Source organism: Sylvia atricapilla, chromosome 20, assembly GCF_009819655.1.
Source record: "Sylvia atricapilla isolate bSylAtr1 chromosome 20, bSylAtr1.pri, whole genome shotgun sequence".
Classification (NCBI taxonomy): Eukaryota; Metazoa; Chordata; class Aves; order Passeriformes; family Sylviidae; genus Sylvia; species Sylvia atricapilla.
The window spans coordinates 5703617-5728685 of NC_089159.1; the positions used below are offsets into that span (position 1 = coordinate 5703617).

The 25069-nt window shown below is 45.6% G+C and overlaps 2 protein-coding genes across 3 annotated transcripts; one reads left to right on the forward strand and one right to left on the reverse strand.

Annotated features, from left to right (window-relative positions):
* The first annotated feature begins 1333 nt into the window (after nucleotides 1–1333).
* NIPSNAP2 (nipsnap homolog 2) lies at nucleotides 1334–15519 on the forward strand. Of its 2 annotated transcripts, XM_066333267.1 has the most exons (11): nucleotides 1334–1452; nucleotides 5750–5889; nucleotides 5974–6019; nucleotides 8727–8821; nucleotides 10670–10740; nucleotides 11066–11206; nucleotides 11610–11641; nucleotides 12778–12872; nucleotides 13665–13748; nucleotides 14421–14525; nucleotides 15401–15519. In XM_066333267.1, the coding sequence occupies exons 1-10, from the start codon at nucleotides 1367–1369 to the stop codon at nucleotides 14483–14485; spliced, it is 855 nt and encodes a 284-aa protein (XP_066189364.1). In that variant the 5' UTR covers nucleotides 1334–1366; the 3' UTR covers nucleotides 14486–14525; nucleotides 15401–15519. The 2 variants fall into 2 exon arrangements, with proteins under 2 accessions (XP_066189364.1, XP_066189363.1); XM_066333266.1 differs by lacking the exon at nucleotides 15401–15519 and having other exon boundaries at nucleotides 14421–14600.
* A 3671-nt stretch (nucleotides 15520–19190) lies between these two features.
* On the reverse strand, nucleotides 19191–23693 carry PSPH (phosphoserine phosphatase). Its single transcript, XM_066333251.1, has 5 exons — nucleotides 23433–23693; nucleotides 22689–22823; nucleotides 21006–21151; nucleotides 20134–20282; nucleotides 19191–19377 (listed from the first exon to the last, which is right to left on the reverse strand). Exons 1-5 carry the CDS (start codon nucleotides 23651–23653, stop codon nucleotides 19267–19269), a joined length of 762 nt encoding a protein of 253 aa, XP_066189348.1. The 5' UTR covers nucleotides 23654–23693; the 3' UTR covers nucleotides 19191–19266.
* Between the last annotated feature and the right edge of the window lie 1376 nt (nucleotides 23694–25069).

Genomic DNA, 25069 nt, shown 5'->3' on the forward strand with positions numbered 1-25069 from the left:
TCCAAGCAGAGATTGGGAGAACTTGGATACAGGGTAGAATTTCGCCCTGGGCTGTGGGAAATGCACTGAAGTTGTATGGAAGCAGAACTTGACCTTCAATATATGGGATATGAGTTCTAATAACTATTCTAATGTTCTAATAGCTAGAAAATTATAAAAAATAGAAAAGGTTTCCTGATTGCTTAAAAGGTTGCATCTACATGTGACTAGGGGAGTGAATATTTTCTTGTCTTTCTTGGGATTTCCCTTGAGTAGCTGTGAAAATGCCACATTTTTTCCATAGGATTGATTCATCACAGAAGGTTGTCATTTTTCCAGTGTAGGCTCTGGGAGGGTTGCTCAAGAACTTGCCACGCTGTCAAATCAAAATGTGACTAAAACCAAATTACATATCAGACTGTGTTATTGAATTGAATGATGGCAATTGTAGGTTAAATTTTAAAGTACCAAGATGGTATTTTTGTGATGTTAAAGCCCATCCTATGTGTTATCTTCTGGATTAGTCTCAGAGACTGCTGATAGAAAAATCATAAAATGGGAAGGGAAAGTTTATAGGGCCAAGATAGAATCATAAGGATTAGTCATTGACTGCTTTCTGTGTTTATTGGCTTCTTGCTTTTAGAACTGCCCTTTAATTATTACCCTAATTATCACTTTATCCTTCATTTGAAGTGATTTGAGGATTCGATGCCAGCACACACCTCCTCCTCAGCCAAAATACCTCTGAGTACAGTGGAGCAGATTGTGAGGAAAACCCTTCAGCTGCCAGCGAGTGAAAAATGTACTGGGAGAACAACAAACCGGGGCTGGGGGTCCCCTAAATCCAACTGGGTCCCCTAAAGCCAGGGCTGGGGTTCCCCAAAATGGGGACTGGGGGCTCCAAACTGAGGCTGGAGTCTGTAAAAAAAACTGGGGCTTGGGGGTTTTACTAAACCCAAGTGGGTCCCTCCCCAACCCAGGGCTTGGGTACCCCTAAACCAGGCTGGGCATCCCCAAAACTGTGGCTGGAGTCCCCCCAAATGCTGCTAGATCCCCCCAGACCGGGGCTGGGCTCACCCCCAAACCAGGCTCAGTTTGAGTGAGTCCCCCCAAGCCGGGGCTCAGGTCCCTCTAACATGTGAGCAGGTGTCCCCACACTGGGGCAGGATCCCTCTAACCCCGACTTTGTTCCCCCAAACCGGGGCTGGGGTACCCCAAACCTAGAGCTGGCATCTCCTATATGAGCGGTGTCCCCAGCCCGGGGTGTCCCTCAGCTGAGGGGCCCTGAGGGGTCCCGGGCCCTCCCGGCCGCGCATGCGCAGGCGGCGCTGGCCGCCAGGGGGCGTGGCCGCAGCCCCCGGCCCAGGAGGGAGGCGGCGGGAGCAAGATGGCGGCGCGAGTGCTGCTGCGGGGGAGCCTGGCGGGAGCGCCCGCCGTGCCGCGCCTGCCGCCCGGCGCCGGGCTGGCCCTCAGGTGAGCCCTGAGGGGGCGAGGCGGGCGGGACGGGGCCGCCGGGGGAAGGCTGCGCGCGAAGCCGGCGCCGCCCGAGCCACCCGAGCGCTCCCGCCGCGCGGAGCCGTCCCCTTGGCGGGCTGGAAATGGCGCCCCGCTCGCGGGGCAGCGGCCGGGCCTGGGCCGGGGAGTGCGAGGCGGCGGGGTGTCCCTCAAGGTCACGGGCCGCAAGGCCGGCCCCTTCCTTCCCAACGCCGAGTCCGCCCCTGGGTGGGCGGATGGCCGCGCCGCTGACCGTCTGGGGGGCGCCGAGAGCCCTTCCCTGCAGCGCCGCCTCAGCCCCGCTCGGAACGGGGCAGCTCGGCCCCTCACGGAACGGGGCACCTCAGCCCCGCACGGAACGGGGCAGCTCGGCCCCGCTCGGAACGGGGCAGCTCGGCCCCGCTCGGAACGGGGCACCTCGGCCCCTCACGGAACGGGGCACCTCGGCCCCGCTCGGAACGGGGCACCCTCAGCCACGGCGGTCGGGTGTCCGGCCGCCCGCACACGTGTGTTCCTGCCATTTAAATACCTGGATGCTCCGCACCGCGCTATCGCTCCACGGTCAGGGCGTGCGGCTGCTCCGGATCACAACTCCTCCGAGCAACAGGGTGCACAGGCGGCGGCGGCTGCTGTCAGCCTGCACAGCCCCGAGGCCGTGTTCCCTCGGGCTGGGCTGCACATCCCGACGTCTCCCTGCCTTCACCGTTCGCACGGAGTCCCCTCGGGATCGGGGCTGGTGTGTCCGTGCCTCCCGTGGGTTGGAGCTGCGCGCCTCGCCCGGTGCCAGGGCACACGGAGAGCGACATCCCTCAAGTTTTTAGATTTTGCAGTTTTTTGGGGTGCAGAGATTGACAATTCTGCGTGCAGGGGTGCCCGAGGTGCAGACACACACACAGCTCCCGGGGCACCTCCCAGGTGTAGGGAGCAGGCACAGGGTGATGGAAACACGAGAATTCCCAAGCTAGGATGGATCTAGCACAGGTTTTCCTCCCTTTTATGAAACAAGGAAAGCTGCTGCCTCAAGCTTCAGAATAGACAAGACTAAAAGCATCGCTGCAAGCGGCTGTTCAGGGAATATGTTGTCAGGTTTTACTGCACGTTTTGGGGTTATTTTAGTTTCAAATAAACTTTGTTTAGACCACAGATCAAAAACTGTCAAACGATAGACAAGTTGTTTTTCTTACTCTTCCAGGCAGGTTTGGTTACTACAAAATCTAAATACTTAACCTGGTCTCACCCAGGTTATATTTTGTGCTAAAGCAGGAGCTAAGTGTAAAGAGGTGTTTCCCCTGACATTTTTAATCTAATCTAAGCAAGCTGTTGGGTGTTAGCCTTTTGTGTTCAGAGCCCAACCTTTGCAGCAAGAAAGCAAAGCCCACAGTTAATATTTGCAGATTGAGAACTTGCCACCAAAGACAAATTGATGCTCACAGCTGTTTAAAGATCTGAATTCAATCCCTGCTCCTCCAGAGCTAATTTTGGGTACAGATTGCCCCAAAAATTGAACCAGTGATCAGGTCAGGGGTTCTTGGTTTGTGGGAGTGACAGTGGTGCTTTAGGATATTGATTAAAAATCTTGAATCTCAGTTTGGGTGCAGTGAACATCTGCTTTAATAAACTCAGCCTATTACCTTGATTCTGTGTGAGGTGTGCATTCAGTGGTGATTTGTTAGTCAGTGCTCATGAGGAGCTTTACAGCTGCTGGGGAAAAGATTTTCCATAAATGTAAAGTATTACTCATGTCATTGTTTTGGAAATTAACCATACCTCCAGTTTTGGGTGCAGTTTAACATCCAAGTCATGAGATTCTCCTAACAGCAAAGAAATTTGCTTTTCAGAGTTATCCCTGTAGCTCCAGCTTACTCCTGCTGCTGATAAAGTTCACAAAAAAAGCATCAGGATTATTTCTCTGTTTCCTTTTCTAAGTTTGCTGCAAAGAATGATCCTCATAGATGAGTTTTCTAAATATTACTTTGCTGATTGTGTTTAATAAAGGAGAGAGTTTTCAACTCTGAGTATTGCAGGAATATTTCTGCCTCCTGGAGCCAGCGAGGGCTTAATTTGAGGGAGCTTTTTAAAACAAAACTTGAATTTCTGAGGTGGGGTTCACCCCTGTGCTCCGAGCTCAAAGAAAGCTCTGCTCCAGCAGCAGCCTTATCATGGAATGCCCTTCAAATGCCTGCCCTCAGGAATAGCTGCTTGGCTTCCAGCACAGCCACATGTTTGTGTGTGTGCCCAGGGCAAGGAAGGCACCATTTTCAATAAATACACCAAGATTTATATGTCATTTCTTCCTGCTGAAGGTCATCTCAGCTGTGGTTGTTGTTTCTCTGCTGTGAAACACTTCCCCTCTCCTCCATCCTGCTCCCATGGGCAGAACCAGGTCATTATGTTCTTTTCTGACACTGGGATTAAAAGGTAAAAAACTGCTTTTGTGTAACACAGGTGTGTTCTGGGGAAAAGGAAATTGAGATTTTCTTTCTCTATTTTTTTTTTCCTGGAAGAAAGCTTTGGGCTGGAGATCCAGCTGTCTTCTGGATCCCCCAGTCAGTAATTAAGGGTGAAAAGTTGACATCTGAGGCAGGTAAAGGCTGAGATTTCCAGTTTAGGAGTAAATATATGTGATATAAATACTACATTTAGTATTTTAGTATTTCAGGAGAGGCTTGTGACAGAATCAGTTTTCATCACTGTGGCTACTATGGGGCTGTCAAAAAAAAAAAAAAAAAAAAAAAGGCAAATTGAAGGAAGAGAAAGAAGCAAAAACATTTGAGCTTGTCAGGCATTGTAGAGGATCAGTGAAATGCATCCAATTCCTGTCCTGGTCATCTGGAAAAGAGGAATAATTCCTTTAACACATCACTTTAAAAACCACAGTTATCACTTGGTCTGTGTGCTCTGATGTAAAGGGAGGTGACACTATTTTGAGAGTGTACTTAGAGAAGCTGAATAAAGATTAGATAAGAAAAGCCAGTGACCCTTGTGTTTGGAGGTGAGGGAAATGTGGGTGCTGTACAGAGAGCCTGGCTCAGTGTCCCCACGTGAGGCAGTTGCCAGAATCTGGAATTGAAGTATCTCCTGGCTGGTTATTTCCTACCACTCATCTTTTTTTTTCCCAAATTAGTCTTTCATGCTATTTTTCCCTCTTGAAAGACATTTCCCTTTCCCTTTTGTAGAGCTGTCTTTAAGCAGCACAGGAACATATGGCAGTTCCTTTCCCTTTTACACTGTGCACACTTTTCCTTCTGCACGTTTTTTTGCTCTTTTTCACTCCTGACTCAGCCCTGGGCAAAGACAATGGGTTAAAAAGAGGATAAATAGGCAGGGAATAACCATGATGATTAATTACACAGGGAATAACCTTGGGTAATGTGGATGAGTGTATGTAGTGAAATGATGAATCTCAGTGGGGATGAGCTGCCTTTGCTTTGCTGGGAGAGACTGGGTGGGAAGTTCCAGCAATGTGGTGATGCCTTAAGTTTTAACTTTCATGATTTATGGCTCTGTGCTGCCCAGGGGTGCAGTTCTGAGCCTCATGTTAAGTGTTAGTTAGCTCTCTTCACAGAGCAGGGACACAAAACAAATCCTTTTCCTGCTGCACACCAAGGACAACTTTCAGGCCAAACAGCATAAAAAGTGGTGGGCTGAGGAGAGAAAGAAAAAAGATGAGACCTCACAACCTGAAGTTGTAATTGGACAATTAAACCCCAATATGCAAATGGACCAAAACTTATGAAAGTGTGAGACCTCATGACCAGTGGTCCATTTTGGGTCCACCTTGGCCAGGCTCATGTCCTGCCCAAGGTGTATCCTTGAGGCCTTTCAATAAATACCTGCTTTAGCTCTGTCTAGTCTCTCTTCCAGCTCAGCCTCCCCAAGGCTTCAGTGTAACTGTGCTTTGTGATAATACAATTCCCATTAAACATGTGGCTGCCCTGCCTGCCTGGTGGGGAGGGTGGGAAGGGTGGGAAAGGTGGGAATCTCTGGGCTCAGTGGGAATCCCAGGGCTCAGGGCTGTCCTGGTGGGGATACTGGGGCTCAGTGGGAATCCCAGGGCTCAGGGCTGTCCTGGTGGGAATCTCTGGGCTCAGTGGGAATCCCAGGGCTCAGGGCTGTCCTGGTGGGGATACTGGGGCTCAGTGGGGATCCCAGGGCTCAGGGCTGTCCTGGTGGGAATCTCTGGGCTCAGTGGGGATCCCAGGGCTCAGGGCTGTCCTGGTGGGGATATTTTGGCTCAGTGGGAATCCCAGGGCTCAGGGCTGTCCTTTCCCTGCAGGGGGCTGGGCTCCTCGGCCCGCAGCGCCCGTGAGGACAGCTGGTTAAAGTCCCTCTTTGTGCGCAAAGTGGACCCCAGGAAAGACGCCCACTCCAACCTCCTGGCCAAACGAGAGACCAGCAGCCTGTACAAACTGCAGTGTGAGTGATATGGCTCTGTGTTCAGCAGCACCTCTCCTTCCCTCTGCCCCTGCCTGCCTCACGGCCCCCTTGTTGTTATTGCAGTTCACAATGTCAAACCTGAATGTCTAGAGGCCTACAACAAGCTCTGGTAAGTGTGTGAGTTCTCTTTTCACCTTTTAGACGTGTTGATTTGATCTGAAAATTGGCAGATAGCAGAATTACGTAGAGAGGAGGTGACAAAATTCTGCCTTTTTTTAGGATTTGATATTAGGTCCTATAAAAGAATAAAAAGTCCTGTGCACAGTTCACCCCACTTCCCTCTTGGTGTTGTCATCTCCTAAGCTGCAGCTGGGGGTGATTCCTGTCCTGAGAGCTTTGGTGACATTGGCTGGAGCAGCTCTCCCCCTTCCCTGAGTGGTCTTAAAGCTCCCTTAAAGCTCCTTTCCAGGGAAAGGTGGAATGTTGGCATTCCCACTGCAGCTGCCAGGTTGAGGATGGATTTTGTCTGCACACTGGAAGGAAAGAGAGATCACTGGTAAATAAAACTACACCAGTGTAAAATTCAGGTAGAACTCTGAGATGTTGAAAACCCAGGGGCTGATTTCCTCTCAGCTCATTTATATCCCTCTGCACAAGTCCTGTTGCTGAGCTGCTCCCAGGGAGTTACACAAAGCCTTGGATGGAGTCTGCATTGGGGTGATTCCCTCCAAAGGGAGCAGCACTGGGACAGCTTTCCCAAAAAGTTACAGCTTTAGAACACGGAGGAATTACTCACATTTCAAATTGACTGCTTGAAGGGTAAAACTGCAGAACTATTACTCCTTTTCTGCCTCCACAATCCCCCCTCTGGAGCCCTGAAAGAGTTGTGTGGTTCAATTTGGGGATGGAGTGAGCCTGGCACCCAGCAGTGCTTTTCTCACTGACAATAAAAAACATTCTCAGCATAATGACACCTTTCTGCAAGCAGCCTTGAGGTGTGAGCACAGCAGCTGGGCTGGAGGGAGGGGAGGAAGTCCCAGCTCCCAGTTATGTCCTCAGCTGTTCCTGGGTGGCTGCACAGCTCATCTGTCACCTCTGTGCCTCCCTCTGTTGGGCTGGATTACCCAAAACTGTTTCAGAAGCATAAAAAGCCACTAAAACAACATTCACTCGAAATATTTTTAGCTTTTTTTTTGTTTGTTTGTTTGAAAAATAGATACGCAGCAAAGGACAATTAACATTCAGCCAGCTTGCTGTTTAAAAGCTGAATATAAACATGTCCAATTATGCAAGACAGGGAATCACTTCTCTGCAGTATTTCATGAGCTGCCTGAATGTTGAGTGAGAGCAGAGATTTCTGTTTGCAAGGAAAGAGACAAACAGCAAAGAAAGAAACTGCTGACAGCAGTCAGATGAAATATCTGTGGTTAGATTGATTCTTTCCAAAGCAAATGGAAGTATTTCAGGCAAGGAGACAACTTGAATAAAGTGATAAACAAAATTAAGCCTCTCTGAACTTCCCTCCTGCCTCTCCCTAAAGAAAAAAAAAAAAAAAAACAAAACCCAAAAAAAACAGGTTAATTCTGTATCCAATCAAAATGAGGGTTAGTCATCAGGTATTAATAAATAATGTAATGAAGACAATTACAAGAATATTTCATGAATCACTGTGGTTAAGGAGCCTTTCTGAAGGATTAGGGACAGAATTAGGAAAATCAGGGAATTTTTTTTAAAGGTGTTCTGTGGGTATTTTTCCTCCAATTTGCAACAATATATGGTAGAATTATGCAATAATTTCCCATTCCTCTTCAAAGCTGCCTTTCCAGGATCTCATTCTGCTTTGCAATGATGAACTGGTGGTGAAACATCCTTGAGGATATCCTTGGAGAGTCATTTTATCATATTATTTACACTGGCTAGTGAGAAAATGTGGAGGTACAAATTAGTAATGAGATTTGCTGAAGGTTGTCTGGAAAGTCAGTGGCAGAATCCAGAGGAAAACTCATCTTTAATAACTCCCAGCCCAGCCTACTTTTTATTCCTTGATAGTGTGCCTGTGAGCCAAACTGAGGGAGGAGGGTAATTATTTAGGGGAAAAAACAGAAAAAGGCAGAGTTCAACCAGACTAATTGACTTACTCATCAAGGCACAGTGCAGGGCCAAGTCAGCAATCAGCAAAACTTAATTTCCTCCTGCTAATATGGGCCACTTCTAAAGTTTGAAAGAGTGTTAGAAATCCTGGGAGGAGTGAGAAATTTGGACTTGGAGGTATTTTAAGGCAGTCCCTCTGTTCATTAGTAGGGGAGTTGCCTCACAGAGAGAGCACTTTCTGAAATCAAAAAAAGCAATGCTCTGAGGTGCAGCCAGTATTTCCTTTATCAAATTATTTTTATTCACTCAGCTCAGCAATTGTAACTGGTTTAGAAGAGTGTGCTTTCATATTTCTGTGCATTCTCCCTCTCCTCGAGGGGAGCTTTTCCTCAAGCAAAGAAAAACTTTTCCTCAGGCAAAGAAATGCTTTTCCTCAAGCAAATCACCCATATAAGCTGAATTTTCAGTGATATTTTGAAATACCCTGATATTTGTTTTCCTGATGTGTTGGATAACCTTTTAGATAGGCATAATTATTTAGACACACCTAATTTACTGCATCCAAAGAATCCTTTGTTGTAGATTTCTTAAAAAAAAAGGTAACACTCACCTTAATTCTCCGTGGGGGTGTAGCCACATAGCAGAATTTGATATTTCAGCTTTCCCCTCTGCAAAAACCCAAGCTTGTGAAATGTTCCTAGCATGATGCTGTGTTATACATTGATGGACTGTGGCCTCCCTGAAGGTCAATGCAACCCAGTGTCTGTGTGTTCCTTGTTTTCAAGTCAAGAGGTGCTGCCAAAGATTCATGAAGAAAAACACTACCCTTGTGCTCTGGTGGGGACTTGGAACACGTGGTACGGAGAGCAAGATCAGGCTGGTAGGAGATAGAAGTACAACCCAATGTAAACCCATGTGCTTGGCAGGTTTCTTCTTTTTAAATCATCTCTGTTGGCACCCAAAAAAAAAAACCAAAACACCACAACCCTGTGGGGGTGTGTCCAGTGTATCACTTCTCAGCTGTCTTAAATGTGCACTGCTTGCTTTTGTCGTGCTGGGTTGGACAGCAGAGCCTTCATTCTTTCAGTTTTGTCTCGTTGTTGATGTATTTTTTTCATGTTTCCCAGGTGGTTGTTGAAATTAACAGGTTGTGGGGATCTATTTGTAAAATGCTGTGGGCACAGCTCCTGAATATTTATGGCTAATCTGCAAAGCCAGGGTTTGTCCCTACTTTGGGCAGTATAAAAGCTTTGCTCAGCCTTTCAGACTGTAATTGCTGTATGATAATGAATTGCAAATCGTTCCAATCCATCTGCATTGTAAACTTAACAATAAACTTTACTGGGGGAAAGTAAAAATCTTTCTGTTCATGTTCATACAAGGATACTGCCTAACTATGAAAACAAACTGGAACTAGACACAATTGAAGAGCTCCTACAGAGGTAACTCCAAAGAGCCCAGTGTAGAGAGAAAACCTGAAAAATGCCCTGGGAATTGGAAGGAATGGGAAGCCACAGCTCCAGATCCTGTGAGAGCTGTGCCAGGATCGGTGCTGTTGTTTCCTCATTAAAGAATAAACTCCTGCAGACATCAGTTCTCCCTGCACTGCCAGCAGATTGCAATATTGACACTGAACAAATGCAGGGAATTAACATTAACATTGGCAGATGAACCAAACAGTGTCTGAGAGCCAACCCTGGAAGTTGAAGGGGAATTGGGGAATGAGGACAATTGAAATGGGAATTCCTCAGGCAAGTCCCAGTGGCTGCTTTTGGAACAGACAGCACAGGCTGGATCTGTCACTGCATCCCCAGCCTGCCTTGGAAATGTTCTTGCAACACTGGAACAAAGCAGATTGTGGGGTTTGACTTGTTCAGTGCTGGGTTAATAGCAGGTGGATCCCTCAGATCTGCCCTGGGGGAGAGGCAGCAGGAGCAGGAGGAGAAATCTGCTCTGCCAGGGAAATGCCTCCCATCAGCCTCCTTTGCTCTCTTGGAAAAGCTGCTTAACAGGGGAGAAAATAGCTTGTATTTTTCTGTGAGGTGAAATGATTGCCTTGCTATACTAAATGCTTCTAAATGCATCTTTCTGTGATTTACTAAAGGGGTTTATTCTGATTTATTAAAGAGGGAATGCTTTGAAAAAAAAAATGAGATACAAACACAGATGCTGGAATTGGTTTTGTGGGGGAAATCCCAGCAAATGTTCAGTTTGCTTCTGCTTTTGTTAATGTTGAGCTCAGAAATAACATCTGCATCGTTTTTCATGTCCTACAGAAAGTGTCTTTTGTGCTTTTGTGCTGGAGTAATTTACTGAACTAAAAATCTGCCCCTCTACTGCTCTTAGATGAATTGGTACAAAGCACATTTTTGGAATTAAGTCATCCTCTTCAGTTGAATCTTAATTTCAGTAATAATCATGACAAGTGATCACACCTTACTAGCATGGCAACAAAAAGTCCTTTCAGAAACTCCCCTGTTACCCTCAGAGTAAACTGCAAAATTTTCCAAGAGAAGCCCTTTCAGAAAGCAGATGATTCCATTATCCCTAAAATATTCCAATGTGTAGTGCTTTCATTAGTGAAAATCTGTTTTCAAACCTGCTGCCTGGTTCCTATTTTTGTGTAATTGTGTAGTGTGAAGAGCATTTTATAGTGGGATTTTTTTTCCATAAGATTTACCACTGGTCTGGGCCATCCCTGAAAAAACTGAAATTTTCTCTGTTTCAGTTCACTTGTGGAGATACGAGGGAGGTTACCCAGCTCTCAATGAGGTCATGAGCAAACTTCGTCAAAATAAGGTAAAAAATACTGATTTTGTTACTCAGAGCAAAGAACAGGCAGAGCAAATAAAAAAAATCCAGATTTAGACACCAAAGTGTCTCATCCCTTCCTATCCAGGCCCAGAAACCTCTTTGAGAAAGGATTTATTGTCACATTCATTCCTGAATACTTCACCCGTAAACCCTTGCAATTCTCAGATTCACCAGAGAGAATTCAGATTCCTTTCAGGATTTCACTGTCCCACAACCCTGACAGCATTAAAAAAACCCCAATCTAAGCCACTGTAAGTGCTGCTGTTGGTTATTGCAGAATTCGACCCGTTGTCCCACATTATTTTTGTAGGAATTCACAGAATTCCGTAAGGAGAGGGGTAACATGCTCCTGTCCCGTAAGAACCAGCTCCTGCTGGAGTTCAGCTTCTGGAATGAACCTGTCCCCAGAGATGGCCCTAATATTTATGAACTGAGATCCTACCAACTCAGAGTAAGTCAGAATTTTTATTTCTTTCTGATTTTTGGAAGCTCTGTGCCCTCTAAAACCTTCGGAGGGTTTTTATGGCAAGCAGAGCTTGTCTGAAAAAAAAAATCTGCTTTTTTATCCAAGCTGGTTTCTGAGTCAGAGCTGCTCTCAGAGTGTGGGCTCTGAGGTGAAGGCAGGCTCCAACAAGATCCTGATGTCTGCAGGGCTGAAACCCTGTGGTTGCTTTGAGGGATGCTTCAGAGATGATTAAAAGCTGGTAAACAGAGCAATTAAGAGATCATTTTGATATTCCTGTCACTCAGAGAAAGGGATTGTGTTAATACAGGGTGGTTTCCGTAAAGAAATGGTGTGAAAATTGTAATTTTTTTTTAAGTGCAGCTGTAACAGTGTGATTTGTTTTTTGCAGCCTGGAACAATGATTGAGTGGGGCAATTACTGGTAAGTGCTGCCTTCAGGCCTGGGCTGCTCCTGGCTGAGAGGTGCAGGTGTAGAAAAAGCAGGACAGGAGGTGCCAGGGTGGCACCAAAGCCACCAAACCCTCAGTTAAGGGATTGCTGCTGCACCTGCACCCCTGCTCAGACAGTCCTGTGACCCTCTGAGGAAAAAACAATGGAATTTTGTGCACAAACAACCCTCTGTGGTTTGGTTTTGCTTCCCAGAACCCTTTTAGTTTGCTCAAAAAAACTGGATTTTCAGCAGAAAGCTGCTTGGGAAGAGTGGCATTTCTTGGTTCATCTTTCCCAAGACCACTTTCAGCTTAAATCTTGGCTCTTTAGGCTTTCAGAGTCAAATTGCTTCTTGAAAAGCTGCTGAGCAGCACATTTGTATTTTAATATATGGCTTAGAAGTATTTGAGACAGTTTTCTATTGATTTTATGCTTCTGGTTTTGTCTTTATTTTTAACAGTGTGAGCTTTTTTCAATTTACACTCACTGCCCTTGCAATTCTAGTGGTTGATAGTTAAACAATTTGGAATATTTTCAGTTATTTGGACAGAGGTGAGGACTTAGATTTTCAGACTTGTCATTGATACAGCTTTTTCAATTACAATTTCAGTTTGAACAAATTGAATTTAAAATTTTTTTTTATAAAATAGGCACATCTCTACTGGTAGAAAATCTGTTTTATAAGATGCAGCAAGAGAAATATTTATCTTAATTTATGCAAAGATCCACATGACTAAAAAGTTGTGTTCCACTGCCACAAAATCTGTGGGAAATTAATGTAGCAAAGCCAACATGACTAAAACTTAAGGATTTAGTTATAAAACCTGCTATAAAAAATGCCACTTTACACTGTTCCAGCAATTACCTTTATCTTGAATTTGGTTAAAAAATGATCAGTGAAAATACAGCCTCCAATTCTAACCCATCCTAACAAGACACAGAGGTAAATCTTAATTATTCAGTGCTGAAAACGAGCACGGTGCAGATTTTTTCCTCACTTTTAATTCCTGAAGTGCCCAGAAAATTCAGTTTAACATCCCAGCTTCTCTTCCACTGTGTTTTCCATCCCATTTTCCCAGATTTCCTGCCCAGTTGTGCAGGCTCTGATGTGTCTGTGCTCCTCTGCAGGGCTCGTGCCATTCGCTTCCGACAGGACAGCAATGAAGCAGTTGGGGGATTTTTCTCCCAGATTGGACAACTCTACATGGTCCATCACCTTTGGGGTAAATTCCTGCTCTCTGCTTTTTGGGGTTGTTTTTCTCCTCCCACTCAGTCAGCCCAGTCACTTTGCCCAGGAGGAAACAGTTTTACAAAAGGCAAAGGAAATAGTGTCTTAAAAGTTGGCGTTTAAAGGGTTTTCTTTATTTTCTTAAATTTTTTTTATTTCTTAATTTGTTGGGTTTGGTTTTTTTTTTAATTTTTGTGTAGGCAAATTTATTCTTCAGCAAACAAGAAATGAACATTTCCCGGTTTGTTCTGTTTCTCCCACAGTTTCTGCTGTCCCTTTCTCATTAGGAAATGAATGTTTGCTCTCAGTCCCACAACCACAACCTTGCTGAAATGAGGTTTTGACAGTTTCATTTCAAGCCTCACATTCACAGAATGTGCAGAAAGGAAAAACCAAAATTTATTTCCATTCCTGCATGGAGGTGTTTTGGCTTTCTCTGTGCATTCATATTCATAAACACCTTAGAATTGTTTCAGTTTGAAAAACAATAATCTGTTAGAATTGACTCTGGTTTTTCTTCCTATCCCAACAATACAGAATTTAATATTTCAGCAATGTGACAGCCCTCAGGTAGAGCTCTGCATTATCTTACCTTTGCCCAGGCATTCTCTCTCTTCCCCAGCTCCTCCTTGTGCTGCTCTGGGAGCTTTTCCTTCTGGCAGAGAACTCCTGATTGTTTTTTTCTCCTTCCTGCTCTTCCCATCCTCCTAATTCCTCCTTGGAACCCTTTGAAAGGATCCCTTCCTGTGCAGGAGGGAAAGGACTCACTTTGTGCTTGTTTTCCCAGCTTACAAAGACCTGCAAACCAGAGAAGATATAAGGAATGCAGCGTGGCACAAACCTGGCTGGGATGAGCTGGTTTATTACACAGGTAACCCATTAACTTCTCTGGAATGCTGGGGGCAGACTTTGGGCTGTGCCACCCTCTCTGCTCCACTGGGAGAAAAAGTTTTCTGTCTCAGGGGGAAATATTTGTCAGTTTTCAGTCTGTAAAGGAGCACAGGGGCATTGCACTGAACTGTAAAGTGAATTTTTGCAGCTGGTTGTACATGGAAAAGTTGTGACCAGAAAAAAATGCTGGATTAATATTGAATTTTTATAGCAGCACTTCTGTGGAAGAAGAGATTTATGTAAATGCTTGTCCAAAGGTTTAGGGAGCCAGGAGTGAAATTTACCTTTATATTAAGTGATTGCTTTGACTGTTACATGGGATACAGGAGCCTTGTTAAATGCAGTGCTGGGAAAAGGGAATTTAGACTTTGGAACTGGAAGCCAGGAGATCTTTGAGATCAAAGCAAGCTGTCACAACAGAACTCCCAGGAGCGTGCCAAGCATGTCAGCTCTGGGTTCCATAGGGCACATTTCAAAGGAAATTTACACCAGAAGAATAGGATCACTTCCATTTTGGTGAAAAGAATAGAAATATTTGTCTTCAAACGAGCAGAGAGATTGTATTAAAATCATTTATTTTCCCCAAAACTAATGATTACTGAATGTGCTGAACTCTGTCAGTGAAATTAAAACTCTCTCCATTTTTTTTCAGTGCCCCTTATTCAGGAGATGGAGTCCAGAATCATGATACCCTTGAAGATTTCTCCACTTCAATAAAGTCACTGATTTTCTTGTGCCTACATAGATGAAGTGACAAGTATTTGTCTTAATTTATGGTATACACTGTATATCATAGTCTGAAATATAAAAGTACTGTATTGAGCTTATAAAAGAGACCTCTTTTCTTCAGAACCCCACGACCTTGTGCTCTTAGGGGGGAAAAAAAAAAACAAAACTCCAGGACTGTGATTAAAAGGTTGGGGAATTGAAAACAAATCCCAATGTGTGGGCCAGGTCCCCAGGTAATGTGTGACCCAGAGGGTTTGAAATCTCCTGCTGCACAGGCACTGCCCAGAGCTCAGTAACAGCCCTGCTGTGAGCACTTAATGACTGCAGCTTTCCCAAACAGACGTGGGAGTGACACCAGAGGCTCTGGAGAAATGACAATCTCAGATTGTGAAAGGAGCAGCTCTGGGGTTGCTGTGAAATCCCCCCTGGCTGGTGGAGCCGGCCTGAAATCAGCCAATCTCCTTTTCCAAGCAGGCAGTCATTAATTGGGGATAATCCTGTGTGGCAGGGGATGGGGCAGGGACATTGCAGGGCCCTGAGCACACCTTGGTGTGGAACCTGCCCCTGGGCTGGATCCCACGCAGGGTGAGCCACGCTTCCCCCACAGACACTGCCTGAACACCCTGCAGGGAATCCATCCACTCGGGGGCATTTCCCTCCCCAAACAGCTCCAAACTCTGGGAAAAGGGGTTGAATTTCATAAGCAGTGCTGGTTCAGACTCAGAGGCTGGGGTGGTGTGTGAAGCTGGGCTTGGCATTTCCGTGTACCATGGTGTCCAGTTCTCTTTTGGTTTCACTTCTAGGCTAGAATGTATCCACACTTTTTTGGTGTCTGCAACGATGTGAACATCCTGTAAGTGACAATAATATTCTCTCTCTCTCTCTTCTCTCTCTCTCTCAAAGTGGCTCCAAGAATCAGTGTAACATACTGAATGTACAAATCAGTTCTGAATGTCCAGTTTGTACATTTCAAGAAGTTTTCAGGAAGAACATATCAGTCAATAAAAACCTTTTAATTTTCACTTTTTTTTTGCTGGTATCTCCTATGTATTGCACCACTTGGGTTTTCTCTCCTCTTGCAGTGTTTAGTATGGAAAACTTGGAATATTTCAGCTTAATTAACCAATATCACTTCTATTGATAGGGTCAGGGACAGCATTTCCCATTTTCTGCTCTCCTCCAAAGTGAATTTACAATCTCTCCATCACACTTTTGCTGAGTGCTCTTGAGTGCTGTGGTGATAAATACAAAACACTTCTCCTTTTGATTATTCTCCACAAATTGTGCTTCATTTTTCAGGTGTGGTTTCTTCCCTACTTACACGAAATACACTGCACTTGTGCCTCCCCTGGAGTTCCCTCTTGAACAGAGCCAATATTTGATCTGGTTCTTGCCTGATTCTATATTTTCCTCCTGTTGTCAAGTAATGATGGAATTAGAGAGTCACATTCTGTACTTTATCAGCTTTTAGGTTGCTCAGTGGGCCAAGGAAATCATTTGAGCTGATCCTCCTTGTAAATCAGCCCTGAGCAGTGATACCACCTGGGGCTGACATTTTTTCCCAGACTTTTGGGGCTGCTCTTCAGCTGCACAAGGAAAAACGGGCTGCCAATATCACCTTCCAGTCCTGGTCATCTCTCCCAACATCCTCCCAGATTTCCCTGGAGAATTGTTCTTGTCACTCTTACCCAGGAACCTCAAAGACAAGCAACAAAAAAACATTTTTGGAGCTACAGGATTTTTCATGTTCTGATGCAATCCATGTTTTTTACCCTCACCAGGAATTAAATTCTCCCTGGCACAGCTCTTGTTGCTCAAAGGCCATGAAGTTTAGCCTGAATGAGGAATCAGAGGAGTAACTGGGTGTCCTGTGGGGTGACATCACAATGTCCCTTATCCTCTCCCAGGATCTGAATTCCCCCTGGAATTCTGAATTCCTCCTGCCCTGGTGTGTTATGGATGTGTCTCCCCTCATTCTGAGCTTCCTGCTTGTGCTCTGGCTGCCCTCAGGGACAGGTTCATTCCTGTTATTTTACCTGCAGAGAAAACAGCTCCTGTTCTTTTACTTACAGATAGCAATGTAAACTCCAATGGCAATGGGCAATGCCAATCTTTCCTTGGCTTCCCTTGGCCTGAGCTTGCTTTCCTGTGAACACTGTTGGGATTTTCCCTCTTAATTCCATGGCTGATGGAAGTTTTCCTCAGATGAGCAACCCCTCAGCATTTCTTAGAGCAGAACTGCTGCAGCTCAGAGCTGAAGTCGCTTCCCAAAGGTTGAAAAGTGGGGGAAAGTGCTTGGAAAGACCTCGGGCTTCTCAATTCTTGTTCAATGACACAACCAAAGCTCAGCTTTAATTGTCCTGGAGATAGCTGCAAACTGTCCCTCGTGCAAATACATCAGTTAAAGCAATTCTTCCTCATTGAATAATCGCGATAAAAGGCTTTATATGAAGGTCAAACGATCCACCTGGAGCCCCGGGTGACCTGTGCTGTTCCCCAGACTTTGCCCCTCCGTGCTGCTGTGCCCGGGCAAATCTGTGACACTGATTCCTGCTGGGAATTTTCCACTATTTCACAGCCTGAACAGCTGAGCCTCTCCCTGAGCTCAGCAATCCTCCAGCTGCCTCCTGGCCTAGAGGTCAGCCTCGATATTTGCCCAGTGAAGAGGAGAGGGCATTTTTTTTTTTTTCCAAGCCAGTCTGACCTCGAGAGCTGTTGTGAAATCCCTGGCACAGCCCCACGTTTCCATAGTGCCCCGACGGGCAGAAGCTCCTGCTGTGAATGTTAACATCCCTTCCAGGGCTGGGGGGGAATTGCAGAGTCCTGAGCCGTGTCCCAGTGTCCGCAGCTCCAGCTGAGCAGCTCCATGTTTATTCCCTTTTAAATCTATAAAAAACCCAGCAAACAACCCCTTAACTCCATGACCGTGGGATTGCACAGGGAGAGCAGCAACACTCTGGACGTGCCCTGCTCGTGCAGCTTTGCCTGAACAAAAGCAGGATTGTCCAGGAGTTGGCTGGGACTTGGCTCGGGAAGAATTTCAAAGAGCCCATCTTGAACCCTCCCAGAAGTTGTGGGCAGCTCTGCCAGCCATTGTCTGCCTGGCTTCTGTGGGCTTTGCTGAAGCCTCTGCAGATCCTCTGGGGCTCTGACGGCTCTGCCTTGCTCCAAAAAGCATCACGAGTTTGTTTTCTTTTAACCCTTCTCTGCTATTGAAGTGCTGCTGGAACTCTGAGCCAAAACCATCTGAGCATCACTGAGAGCTGCAGCCCTCACCCTGGGCTGGGTCATCTCCTCTGTCCCCCAGCCCTCCTCAATGGTGTCCCAGAATGAACAGAACCAGTGATTGCTGTAATTGTTGGGGATGCTTTAACAACTGCACAGCAGCTGTCTCCTGGCACTTTGGTTTAATCAGCATAAATTAAGGAAATTCAGTGCTAATTGGGAAAGGCAGTGATAGTTGCGAGACAATGTGAAATTTTGGAGGGTAGGGATATCGCTTGTTTTTGTTCCACCGAGAAATACGTGGAGGTGTGAAAGAGAATTTCCAGACTTCAGTTTCTGGAAAAATACTTAGAAGATAAAAACCTCTGCCGATATTACAATTTTTTTATACTAAATCATCTCCTATCTACCCATACTTCTCCTGTGTACTGTAGGGATTGAAGGAAGGGGCAGGTGTGATGTATTTTAATGTTGGTAAAGCTTTTCACATCCTCACAGGTCAGGGAAATGAAAGTCCCACAACGTGAAAAACACACTCAGGAGAGCTGGCAGCATTTACCAGGTGTGTTCTCCTGGATCAGACACTAAAGAGGCTCCTTAAAAAACCAGAATCCATCATCTGGAGCTCAGAGAGTTCTTAGAACAGGTCAGGCTTAACTCCGGCAGAGTTTAGGAAGGGACTGAAAGGAAGGGACTGAAACTTCCCAGAATTTTTTAAAGGTTGATGAATATTCTCCCATCCCATTACAGCTGCTGGAGCTGGGCTGGTAAATGAATAAAACACTTCCACAAACACGGGGACCGCTTTCCAAAATCAGAATTTGGAGTTTGACTGGAATATTTTGATGAAGGATGGGAACCACTCTGTCCCTCAGCTGGAAAATGTTTCCCAGCCAGGGATGAAGGTTGGATCCCTCAGATTTCCATGCAGCTCCTGTCCCAGACAGGTTGAGTAACTGATGTTGAGTAAGAGATGACACCTCAGGTCCTCTGTAGCCATAATTTTAATGAAACCAGAGATATTTAGAGATGTTTCCCCCCTGTTCACTGATCACCTGCTGCTGAGATTCTGTGCAGTGAAAGGTACTTGCTAAACTGCAGCCAGAATTACATTATTATTATTATTATTATTATTATTATTTTATTGATTAGGCAAAGTTCTTGTTTGTGGCCTTGTTCTTTTTTTGTCACCCAAAATAAGCAGAGCCATTACTGATGAAACAACAGATGTGCAATATTGACCAGGAGATAATCCCTCAAGGTATTTTTAACTTATTCTTTTCTATGTTTAGTCCTCACTTGGAAGTCAATAATCAATTTATTTCTTCCACCACAGGGAAATCTTTCTAAAAAAATCTTCCCCATTTTCATTACAACCCATTTGAGGAGAAAAGTGCCACTGGCCACAGCAGCCAGACTGGAAGGTCCCCAACAACTCCCAGAACCATGAAAAACTCCAGCCCACGAGTTTGCAAACAAATAAATGTTTAATGGCATTGTATAATGGATTTACAGGTGTTAAATAGATTATTTTACACGAGGATTTATCGCTCTTCCAGCTCCTTTAGCAATTCATCAAAGTGGGTGATGTACCATTTTGCTTTCTCCTTTACTTGCTTTCTGACTACGTTGCCTCCAAAGCCAATGAAGCAATCCTGGAAAAACACAAGGAATGGGCACGTGGATTATTGCATGGAAGGAATGGAGTTGTCAGTGATTAAATTTGCTTTTAAAGATTGGGTTTTAAAATCACAGCATTCCTCCCTGCCCTGGTTCCCTCTGCATGTTCATTTTCCAGATTTATTAATGATTAATTCCGCAGCATTTTGGTTCTTGGGGTTTTTTCTCAGTGCCTTGTAGCTTCTAGACTGTTCAGATGTGAGATTTTGCTGAGAATCTGATGTAAACGTGATGCAATTCCATTCAAGAGCAAGCAAACATTGGCTCATGCAGGAGCATCCCACAATTACCCCTCTGCTGTTTGTCTTATCTCTGTTTACCTTATCTGAGAGATACCAAAAGCAAACTTTAACCCTGTCCTCAATCATTAACCAGAGCAATCATCATTTCTACATCTCTCAAAACCCCCTGCAGTGAAAGTGCAGGGTTTAAAATTTCCACTGCAGCTTTTTTTTTTTATTATTATTATTATTTTTATTTTTTCTTTTTTTTTGCCTTGAGGTGGGAAGCCTTAAACAAATCCTGAGTTGCTTTGGGGTAATGGGGGACTTTTGTGTGGGGAAAGGAGCTGAAGGGGAGATGGAATTAAAATCCCTCCCTGGGACATGACCATTTATAAAAGTTGTCTTTCTGGTGGTTTTTTTTTTTTTAATTAAAGAATCCAAACCTCACTCTTCTTTTTTCCCCCAAGGATTTGCTTAGAAGGAATTCAGGATTTCAGTGATACTCACTCCAGGAGGGCAAGCTTCCATGTCTGTAGCTCCATCTCCAATCATAACCACTTTCTTGAAATGGAACTGTTCTTTCAGATGAGTGATAACCTTTCCTTTCCCCCCTGATTCAGCTGTTGGTTGTGTTTCATCAAACCCTGCATATTCTCCTAGAAAACAGGGCAAGGACAGGATGGAAATACAGATATTTCCTTGGAAATGAAGGGAAATCCCTGCCTGTGGTCCTGACTTCATTGCCTGCAGTCCTGTAAAACTCCCAGCATCAGCATCCCAAATAAATAATTCCAAGGTGAGTTTAAGCTTGGGATTTCATCCAAGTCTTCAGTGAGGGGGTTTTTCAAAGAAAAATAAAGACATTTTCAGAGAAAACCAGAAACCCACGTGGGCAGTGCTACCCATGCATTCCCAGCCACTGTGGTGTGAATTTGCCAACAGCAGCACCCAGGATGGTGCAGAGACAGGGGAGGAAACCCTGAGTAAGGAACAGCCTCAGGCCCCACAGCTCTGCTGGGCCACTCCAGCCTAAACCCTGCTCAGCTCTGCTCCAGAGCCCCAAAGCACTGAGAGGGAGGTTTGGGAGAGCAGCTCAGGTCATGAACTCTTTAACTTGAAGGAGCAGGAGAAAATGAAATTCTGCCCTCAGCAGCTGTGACAAGATTTACCTTTGGCACAGCTCACGATTAAAAAGTAACTGCAGCTCTGTTTCTTACACTGAGTATGCCCTGAGCTGGTTTGGGGTGAGGTTTTGTGATTTTCCTCCACGGAGTTGGCTGGGTTGGTAACAGGACAGTGCCTGCAGCCCGGTGTGGGACAGCTGGGAGCAGAAAAGTGCCATTACTGAGCAGAGAAAGGAGATTTGAGGGCACTCTCACCGTTGAAGTAAAACTTGAGCCTGTTGGCGAAGACGTTTGTTGTGGGGATGTTCAGCTGCAAGGCCACGTGTTCCACAATGCTCTGAAAGCCCCCAGACACCAAGAACACCTGAACCCCTCGTTGGTGCAGCCTGCTCACCAGCTCCCTGAGAGGAGACAGCACAAAGGTCAAATAAATCCTTCCCAAACCAGGCTTGGTGCTATTCCAGTTTAGTTTTGGTGTGTGCTGCTTCCAGCTCCATCCATCTCTGCTGCACAAAACTTTTCCTTCTTTCCCTTTTGTCTGTGCACACACCTAGCTGGAAAGAGCTGGACAAAACCATCATTTCATTCCTCAAAACCAACCACTCCCTCAAACTCTTTCCTTTCCACTTTCACATTAGTATAAATTCTTTCACATTTCTTCCATTTCTTTCCCATTAGTTCCCCTGAACAAGTGAGAGCAGATCCAGCAGAAACAACTTTCACTTCAGAAAGAAAATGAATCTGGAATTGCAGCCAAAAGCAGGGAATGGGATAAAACCACTGCTCCAAAACGCTAAAAAAGTGCAAATGTTTTCTAGCTCAGAGATGGTTCACCAGATGCTGGACATCGATGCCATCTTTAGAAGAGGGCACCAGCTGCAGAAAAGGAATCAATAAAAGCAGGTTTTGAGCCCAGTTCACGTGAGCAGGACTCGCAGGCAGTGAGAAGTTTTGGGGATTTGGCTCTGGAGGCACCAGGATCAGCCTGCAGCAAAGGGAGCAGGGAAGGGGCAGCAGACACAGCAAAAACACTAAAGACTGAAAAGCAAAGCAGAGGCTTAAAGCAGGACATAGAAAAGGAGGAAGAAAAGGAAGGAATGAAAAGGAGGAAGAAAAGGAAGGAATAAAAAGGAGGAAAAAAAAGGAAGGAATGAAAGGAAAATCACATGATCCTGAACCAGGAAACAATGTTCTCTTTGTAGTTACCTCTAGCTGTCTTCTACGGAAAAAAAAATATAAAATACCAGCGCAGGATCATCTAAAACTCGTTTTATAGGCTAAAAATATTTCACACTTGAAGCTATGGTCAGATTTTGTAGTAAAGAAATTCTTTTCAATTGTTAAAAACAATTTGAATAGGGGAAAAAATCCCCAAAGCTTTTCAGTTTAAATAGTTGATGTTCATTCCAAACCTCAGGACGAATGAATACACATATTTATGTGTGTTTGATTAATGAGTATTTTAATCTTTTCAGGGGCTTCAGAATGGGTGGCTCTGAGCAATGGATCCCCTAAAGTGGGCCAGGGGTGTGACTGCACTGAGCAGAGTCAGAGAGAAGTCACAGAGTTGCAGAATAGACCAGATTTAAGGAGGTATTAAATCTCCCCCCAGTCCCATCACCCCTGAAAAAGCAGTGGTTGAACAGATTCTTTTCCATGCCCATTTAATCCTCAAGCCAGGATTTGAGCTTGGCAGCCAAGGTGCCAGTTAATATCTAAGAACCTTTTCTTTTTTCATGGCTGCTTCACCACTTGCCATGGAGTCAGGCTCCTGCCCTGAGCTCTGTAACACACCCAGCACGGAGATGGAGCAGGAAGAGAACACAAACCAGCTCTGGTGGCCTCACACAATCACCAATGACAGAGAATTTGGTTTATTTATTCCACCTGCTTCCTGAATAATGAAAACAAAAATTAACAAAATTCAGTTCTTCTTACCTTATTCCTGGAGTTAGCTGAGGTGGGTTGTCAGATATTAATTTCTGCACTTGTTCGTAGGACGGCCGGATGAGACCTAACCGTGCTGTGAGAGCTGCCTTGAACGTCACAGTGCCACCCATGGCCCTGCGGGTCCTGAGGGACACCAGAAACTCACATCAGGGACACTTCAGCAGCTGAGGCTTTTCCCAACAACACAGCATTACCAGGGAATGACAAGAGAGGGAATACTGAGCCCAGAGACTGGTGGTGTCCACTGCTAGGAGATCTCCATGGATGGAGCAAAGGAAAACGGCTCCATTCCCTCTCTGATGCCACTTTGGACCGTAGTCCTGAGCTGAATCTAACAAAGCTCTAGCTAAAAGCTTCAGCTTGTCCTGTTTTCCAGCCTCAGCAAAGGGTTGGGAGTGCTGTCCCCTCTCCTCCATCTCAGGCTAAGGTTTCCTCGTCCAGAACAGGGTTTGGTAGTGCTTAGCCAAGTTTACTGATGAGGGCTGCTCCTACTCGATCAAAATTACCATTAGAGAATTCATGCCAGGATAGTTTTGTTGGGTGGCCTCACAATTCCCACACCGAGTTACTTCACCCCGCATCAATTCCACTTATTACCCCGACCCCGTTATAAACCCTAATAACCTACAGTAGAGTCAAATGACCCTAAAAGGCTAAATTGACGACCACAGATTAACCCCATCCCTGGCTCGTTCTGCCCAGCCCTGCGTGGGCTCCCCCAGCCATACGTACATCTCTGCCACGGCGTCCCCAACCCCACAGAACTTGGCCAGCTCGTCGATGCCCTCCTCCCTGATGACCGTGCTGTCCACATCGAAGCACACGGCGTCGGCGCTGCGGAAGATCTCCTTCAGCTCCATCAGGGAGGCCATCCTTTTGGGAGCCTTCTTACTGTGAGGGGACAAGATGAAGTCTTTCTCTGAGTGGGAGTAGTGCACTGTTTCCTGAGCCATTGGTGCTGCTGCTCTGGCACGTGCGAGAAGGGCCGAGCGCAGCCCGGCCACGGCTTTTATCCCGGGGGGAATGGCGGTGGAGGTCTGGCTCAGCTGCTGATTTGCTCCCGCCTGTTGCTGCCTACTGATGGTCACCTCGTGCTCCAGGTGGGCAGTGGAGCCCTGGGCTGCTGCTGATTTGCTCCCTGCTGCCTCTGCCCACCAACGTGCGTGGGTTCAAGGTTGTAATCCTTGGCATTGGCTGGGGCCAAGGCTGCCAGGGGCTGTGCGGGATTGCACGGCTCTGACTCAGCTCAGCGGAGTCTTGACCTCTCATCCAGCCCCTAAGGACTGATTGAGAACTGTTCTAAACATATCAGTGAGTGGTTGTCCCTAAATCAGGAAGTTTTGGATCCTTTTCTACACCATCGTTAATAAAATGGGGATTAGCCTTTTATAAATCTATCAAACCCTTGGCCTTTGAGAACTTCACTCAACCTGTCAAGACATCACCATTTTCCCTAACAGTCCCCAACAAAAGTTTGTTTTCAATCCTTTTAGATCTGTCTAGTTCAATATGTTGAGCACTTCTGCAGATCAGAAGCCTGAGGAGTTAACTATCTTCTTACCCATCCTTTCATAGGGGATTTAATTCAGTGTGCATTTTACTATTTACTAATAATTTGTGCCTGTAATTTAGACACAAAAACCACCTTCCTATTTATTTCACTTCCCAGATTTTGTAGAAGTTTCTGTTTCTTACATCCCTCAGGACATGTCTCGTATGATGGGTCGCAGGTTCTTTTCCTAGGATAGGGGAAAAACACCATCAGACAGCACATTCTTAAGAATTATGGATGTCTTTATAACCTTCCATCTTTTGTTTTCCTCTCACTAATGGTCAAAGCAGGAATGAGAACCTTTGGGTTTATTCCCAGGACGTGGTGAATGTCGGGATACAACAGGTTTTATGAAAAATTCCCCTCATCACCACAAATGTAGAGCACAGAGGTTTCTTATCTGCTCTTGTGCATGGAATAAAAGAGAATGCCCCAATGTGTTGCTGAAAGGTGGAAATCTGTCTGAAGGAAACCACCCAGCCAGAGTGGTGAAACCTGTTGTGAACGGCCAGGAGCTGTGTCTGCACGAGAGATTCTGCCTGACAAACGCGGAGATGTCAACGAGCAAGGGACAGAGACAACAAGTGACATGAGAGGCAGGGGCAGCCCTCTGACAGCACTTCTTTGGGGTTTATCCTGCTGCCTTTGAGGGAGTGGGTGGCACTAGAGGAGATCCCAGAGAAGGGCTTTTTCAGAGCCCCTCTGAAGTGCAGTTTGGCAGAACTCTGCGCATGGACACGCCATAAAACCCCAGCCTAGCCTTAGGATCGTGACTAAGGGATTATTTGCCGCAGGCCACGTGGGGTTTTATCTTTTT

What these genes read in the sequence shown, in the direction of transcription:
- PSPH (XM_066333251.1), bottom strand. Translation starts at nt 23,653, where the DNA reads ATGGCTCAGGAAACAGTGCACTACTCCCACTCAGAGAAAGACTTCATC. An exon ending in GGGGACGCCGTGGCAGAGAT is followed by an intron (nt 22,824 to 23,432) that starts GTACGTATGGCT and finishes GGTGTCCCTCAG; the next exon opens with GACCCGCAGGGCCATGGGTG. An exon ending in GCTCAAGTTTTACTTCAACG is followed by an intron (nt 20,283 to 21,005) that starts GTGAGAGTGCCC and finishes CCTGTTTTCTAG; the next exon opens with GAGAATATGCAGGGTTTGAT.
- NIPSNAP2 (XM_066333267.1), top strand. Translation starts at nt 1,367, where the DNA reads ATGGCGGCGCGAGTGCTGCTGCGGGGGAGCCTGGCGGGAGCGCCCGCC. An exon ending in CAGCCTGTACAAACTGCAGT is followed by an intron (nt 5,890 to 5,973) that starts GTGAGTGATATG and finishes TTGTTATTGCAG; the next exon opens with TTCACAATGTCAAACCTGAA. An exon ending in CGGAGAGCAAGATCAGGCTG is followed by an intron (nt 8,822 to 10,669) that starts GTAGGAGATAGA and finishes TCTCTGTTTCAG; the next exon opens with TTCACTTGTGGAGATACGAG.